The 6581-nt window shown below is 46.5% G+C and overlaps 1 protein-coding gene across 1 annotated transcript; it reads right to left on the bottom strand.

The window, feature by feature from the left end:
* Positions 1-580: 580 nt before the first annotated feature.
* LOC121308889 (acrosin-like) lies at positions 581-2092 on the bottom strand. Its single transcript, XM_041241603.1, has 2 exons — positions 1871-2092; positions 581-1449 (listed from the first exon to the last, which is right to left on the bottom strand). Exons 1-2 carry the CDS (start codon positions 2057-2059, stop codon positions 1087-1089), a joined length of 552 nt encoding a protein of 183 aa, XP_041097537.1. The 5' UTR covers positions 2060-2092; the 3' UTR covers positions 581-1086.
* Positions 2093-6581: the final 4489 nt, after the last annotated feature.

Genomic DNA, 6581 nt, shown 5'->3' on the forward strand with positions numbered 1-6581 from the left:
GGCCCCGGGTTTGGAAATTTAGTAGAGAACGGGAAAATCCTCTCTCGTTGTTTTTATAGATTTGTTTTCTCCCACATGAGAGAGGTCTGGGCGTTCGGCAGCTGTCTCTGAGCAAATAAACGGCTGCAGTGTTTCTATATGGTCACTTACATCCATGTTCGCTCACAAATGATAATGCTGTTAGACTTAGCGGGCAGGTTTGCCTGCTTCCTTCGCCCCACCATTATGAAGACTTGTACAACTCAGATCAATTCATTGAGTCGTTCAGAAAATATGAACCTCACAACAGTAACAGTGCCCTAAACCCACATACAAACACCCAGACAAACCCAGCGCACACACACTTCACCCAGGCACCGGGCAGGCACTGATACAAGCCAGCAGCGGTTTATTGAAGAAGACACAGTCACACAAGGAATATCAACAGCCTTGTGTTTCCTAGACGAGTCGGTTAATGAAGAACGCTCCAGCCAGGATCAGCAGCAGCGAGTCCAGCGGTGCCCAGCGCACAGAGCTGAGTGCGCAGCCACTCTGAACACTGCGCACCCAGTCCACGTAGCGAGCCGTGTGAACGTACACTCCGGGGAACTTTGGGGCAGCGCAGCCGTATCCGAAACTCGTGACTCCCGATAAGTAGAAGCGATCATCTTGCTCGTTAAAGCACTGAAGAGGACCCCCGCTATCCCCCTGCAGAGAACACAACCCTTAACACGGCTGGCATACTTCATTGAGCAGGAATGACATCAGCTATCCATACGCGCCTCCACCAGCCCCAGCTCTCCTGTCTTACAATAATCACACTGTGTGTGAGTGACTGGCAGAGAGCAAGCTGCACAGCTGAAGGTTTTACCACAGAAGACCCTTAGCCTGAGCACTGTACCTGGCAGGTGTCAACCCCTCCCTCTTCGTAGCCAGCGCACTTCATGTTGTCAGTCAGGAAGCCTCTGTACCAGCCTTTCTGATTACAGGTTGAGAGGGGGACGGAGCCCACCTGGGCCTGCTGCAACGTGTCTGACCCCGCCCCTGATGAAGCACGGAGAGTGGAGCAGTTTAACACGGGGGGGGGGTTCATGTTCATTACAACGTTCAGCCCCTTCGGATTAAACACGGGTTCATACCTCCGAAGGATGTGTGCCCCCACCCGCTGATGAAACACAGGGAGAGCTGCAGCTTCTCCACCGCCGGGGTCGGCCAGCAGACAGCCTGCACGTAGTCGCTGTAGACAAAGGGGCTTTTCAATTTCATCAGCGCCAGGTCGTTATCGTTAGTGCTCTGGCTGTAGCGGGCATGTATGATGATCTGGCTCACCTGGCGGATTTGAACGTTCTGGCCAGGGGCGGATAGCTTACGGAGCCCGGCCACTACCCTCCAGTAACCCGCATCCCTGTGGGGAGGAAGCATATAGACTAGCAGGGCTATAGAGACTATCAGGGTTAGAGACTGGCAGGACTATCGAGATTGGCAGGGCTATAGAGACTAGCAGGGCTATAGAGACTGGCAGGACTATAGAGATTAGCAGGGTTAGAGACTAGCAGGGCTATAGAGACTAGCAGAACTATAGAGAGTGGCAGGGCTATAGAGACTAGTAGAGCCATAGAGACTAGCAAGGCTTTAGAGACTGCCACTAGTCCTGTCAAAGTTCCAGTGCATCTCATCTTGTGTATGGAAGACTTCTTGTCTGAAAGCGTCTTTTAGCCTGTGAAACATGTTTTATATTGGGATCACCGGGTAATGCAAATGGCAGCTAGACATTCTATACAGCGTTATTAACATTAGGTAACAGCACACTGTCATAGAGCTCAACATCTATCTATCGATCTCTCTCACTCCACCCGTGTATACAGTGTATGTGGAAAGCGCTCAGTCATACGCACTGTAGAGAACTAGGGAAGCAGTGAGCTGCCGTGGCCACCCAGCTGCTGTTTACGATGGAGCCCCCGCAGGCGTGCCTGTGCAGTCTGGAGCGATAGCTGTAGAACTGGAGGCTGACTTGCCACGGCCAGGCGCCAGGGGGCGCATTCGTTCCGCCGACTATTCGAGAGCCGCCGGGTACGTCCATCAGAGGTCTCTCTCCACAGCTGACTGGGAAACAACGCGGCAAAGAAGTGACATGTGAAGGGGCTTGAAAAAACCCTCAAAAGATTAAAACCATAGGAAGCGAAGCCAAGGACACAAACGCCTCGACCAGCGCAGCACACGGGGCTTCGATTTATAAATGAACGAAAGTCATGTAGATTTATATTTGACATGTTATTTACAAATGAAATACACTACAATAATAATACTACTAATAATAATAATACTACTACTAATAATAATAATAATAATAATGCATAGGCTACATAAAACTAGCTAGCAATGTTTACGACACAGTCTACACCTCGTTCCCCATCATAAAGCCGCGCATCTAATTATTCTTACAAAGCAAACTTTCCGCGCTTGTGCAGCTGCTCGCCGCCACCACGATATGAAGCAGAGAGCCACGCCACTCCATTGCTCTGAGAAACCGGACCGCCGCTCCCCTCAGCCTGCGCAACACGGACTGCGCACCGCTGAAACGGGCTGTAACACGGCAGCGGTTTGTGACGGGTAAGTGCGTGGAGCTGCGTCTTCAGATAATATCTCCCTGCTTTACCAACGGGGCAGCGGTTCAGCGGCTCTCCCGCGTACACGTTTTCTTACAGGCGGCAAACTCGTTGGGCTAATTTATTTTCACACCTGCGTTCGTGCCGCAATCGAAACTTCGACTGCGTGGCCGCTTTTCAGCGTGAGGATATTTCTTTTTGACTTATCTACCCTGGTTAATATTCATTTGCCTTGAATTGTAAGCCTCTAGCATACATTTCCCGTTTTCGTACAGTGCGTCGCTGCGCTTTCCCGTGCGTTCTCTGTTACGTTTGGCTGTGCTTTGACTACAAAACGATTACAAGGCGGGCACCCCCGCCCCGGGGCCATAAAATGCACAACACCCGCCCTTTCCTCACTCTCTCCGTCCTCCTAACATAAATGACCAAGCGATGCCAAGAAGCCCTGAGTAAACAATAAATGATCCAGAAGCACGCCGGGGTCATCGCACTGTCCGAGGCACACGATTTACAAATTCCCTCCTAACGCCGCGTCGAAAGCGCCCCTTTTCCCGCTGAAGACAGACATCTCGGTTTTAAGCGGCACAAGAAAAATGTCCCCGAGTTTGAAAAGTTACCCGACTGCAGGCAGTGCAAGTACGTGTGGCGGGCACAGGGGGGTGGACCGATAGCACCACGTACTCTCTCTAAGTGTTTCATGGATATTCTCCTGGGTTTGTTTTTTTTAATGCGTCTGGCTTTGCTGATGGTCCTGACCCCCCTCCCCCTCCTCCTTCCTCTCTCTAAGAGCTGCCATTAGACCTCCCATTAAGTCCGATGATAGCAATGAAAAGCAGATCTGTGGTCACTGGGGTAGCGGTCAGCCTGGGTGATGGTGGTGCGAGCTGGTCCAGGCGAACGCCCACCGTCCATCCAGAGAAAACCAGCCACCCACCTCGCAGAGCTCGGCCATTATGCATGGCAATTAAAAAAAAAAAAAAAAACGCTGACCACATATCAGCACAGACAGAATTTCCTGGAATCCCCCCCGCCCCCTCGTTGTTGTTCTTTCAGCAAATGGATGTCTTGTCGTTTGTCAGCCTCGTCCCAGCTTTTTGCTACTGCTGAATCAAATTCATCACGAACAGCACGGTAAACAGGTACTCCGAACCCACCCGGGTCCGAATTGACTGCGTCAAGGATGGGAATAAGACTCCTGTTGCACAGCTGTGTCACCCATTCCGGGTTTTACTACCAGCTTGATTATCCCACAGTGTGTGTACAGGTAACAAGCTGAGGTGTGTCTTGTTAAAGTCATTGTAAAACCTGGAATGGATCTGACCGCTCTGCATGGGAGTCTTCTTTCCATCCCTGCATTACTGATCACAACTCAATGCACGATGCATTTAAAGTGTAAAGCCTTTACTGCTGCATGTTTTATTCAAAAGCTTATGGCAGATTTTTTCATATTAATTATTTAATATGACAAACGTGTAACAGAGGCTGGATGTTTGTTGCATGGTACGGATTACGATCAGTGTGATCAATCCGCTAATCTGAGCAGGGAGTGGATTATCCAGGTTCTGCTGTCCGAGCGACGGGCCATTGGGCTGAAAGTGTTATGTAGACGCTGAGCAAGCTCTTGGCTTAAAAAAAAACAAAAAACCCCCTGCTACTCCAGCCTTTCAAAGGAGTCTTTCAGCAACGGCATCCTTAGTGCTTTCCGAAGCATTCAGATACAAGGGGGGGGCGCGTCAGGTTAAAATGAAGAGCGGCGTGTTCAATATTAAACGTACAGGGGATCTGAATGAATACTGCACAGCACAGCCTTGTCCTGTTTGAACCCCGCTTCGCCAGGGTAGAGCGGCCAGCCGTAGTCACAGGTGCTTTAACCTTTTGTGTAAATGCTTCTCGCTCCTGTTTTTCAATTTTAACACATTGCTAGGCTCTTGTAAAAGTGAGCCGGTGTATTTTGATCAGTTTCCCCCCCCATGGTTATACTCTGCATTTCCCAGAGCGTCTCCTGGTTTGCCATGTTTATTAATGTGCTTTACCATGCCTCTCTGTTCCTGACCATGCTTGCCTACATGCTTTACCAGGCTCTCATCGTGCTTCATTACACTTTGCAGTGCTTTTATAAGGGGAGGCATCAAATGCTTCTTTAAGTTCTGAGTCCTTATTCCCACATCATTATCACCATCATCATCGCGTGGAGCTGATAACAGACACATTTCACATTGGAAGTCAAGGACGATTCTTCAAGTACAGCAGGGCAATCCTAGTTTATTAACGTAATTAATTATATGCCATTTTCAGGGTTATCTTTATGCAATAATAATAATAATAATAATAATAATAATGATGAAGATTTGATACATGTATACACTGTGTATGGGATGTGCAACGTGTTTAAGGTTAAACTTCTGTGGGTAAAAATCTGCTTATTTTTAGAGGTCAAATTCTGGGTATCTATATATTGATTGGAAACCCAGGACTGGGTGCAGGGCTGTGTGAGTGTCTAACTTGTGATATATATATATATATATATATATATATATATATATATATATATATATATATATATATATATATATATATATATAATAATTAAATCCTTCAAACCTTTTGTGTTCATTCAAAATAAACATTTCATATTTTGTTTCATTTTGGTACACTACAGTTATACATGCTTTCAATATTTCAATATCTCTATCTATCTATCTATTTGTCTCTATCTACCTGTCTCTGTCTATCTATCTGTCTATCTGTCTCTATCTATATATAAATATCAATTGTATGAGGACGTTTTGGACTTCAAGTCCTCCTTCAGCTGGATATGGGTAGTATTTTATATCGAGTTATACAGTAAAAGGCCAGGCTCTGTGAACAGACACTGCACAGTACAGCACAGTACTTAATGGGGTGCAGTGTAAGAGCTGCTGTTCCCCTGTTAGTGGAGGAGTCAGTGTGTTAATGGGCTTTGATTTGATTCTGCAAAAGCTGCATTGCTTGTAAATTTCATTTCGTTCGCCTACGATTCCATTGCTATCTAAAAACACTCAGAGTGCCATTGCTAACAATTCCACAATTGAAAAGGAGGAGAAGAAGAAGAAGAAGAAGAAGAAGAAGAAGAAGAAGAAGAAGAAGAAGAAGAAGAAGAAGAAGAAGAAGAAAGAGATCAGGATCATTGTTAAATATCATTTTTCTCAAGCCTGTTTCTAATCTGATGGCATTCCGAGCTGATCACAGTGAGTGCAGGTAACACAAGTACTTCCATCGGTCTTCCATGCTGCGTGACATGGGTCTGACGTGCAGTTTTGAAAGAAACACGTGCCATTGCGAGCGGCATTATAAAACATGAGATCTAGTGCTGAAGCTCAATGTTAATGAAAGCTCTTAGTTTCCGTGCTTTGTTCTCAGGAACTCAGTTCCACCTGCACCTCAGCAGTGTCTTCAGGGTCAAAGCATATCACTGGCTGAACACATGCCAGTAATTCAAGCAAGTCAGGCAAGCATTGTAAACACAGAGGTCTGGCAAAGCATAGGGAAGCATTGTAAAGCACAGAGAGGTCTGGTAAAGCATAGGGAAGCATTGTAAAGCACAGAGAGGTCTGGTAAAGCATAGGGAAGCATTGTAAAGCACAGAGAGGTCTGGTAAAGCATAGGGAAGCATTGTAAAGCACAGAGAGGTCTGGTAAAGCATAGGGAAGCATTGTAAAGCACAGAGAGGTCTGGTAAAGCATAGGGAAGCATTGTAAAGCACAGAGAGGTCTGGTAAAGCATTAACAAACATGGTGAATGTATAGCAAAACCATGGCAAATGGATTTGGGCAAAATGCTAAATTGCCTTGCATATTTTACAATGGTAAACTTTTATAAGGGTGAGCTTAACTTGTCTACAATGTACTGCCTGTGATCCTATATGGAAGCCCTGTTATATACTAATAAACTGAGAGTCCTATAGCTTCTGAACCATTAGACCCAGGAGAGCCCTCACGAAAGATTCCAAATTGAACG

This window comes from Polyodon spathula, unplaced genomic scaffold (assembly GCF_017654505.1).
Source record: "Polyodon spathula isolate WHYD16114869_AA unplaced genomic scaffold, ASM1765450v1 scaffolds_796, whole genome shotgun sequence".
Taxonomy (NCBI): Eukaryota; Metazoa; Chordata; class Actinopteri; order Acipenseriformes; family Polyodontidae; genus Polyodon; species Polyodon spathula.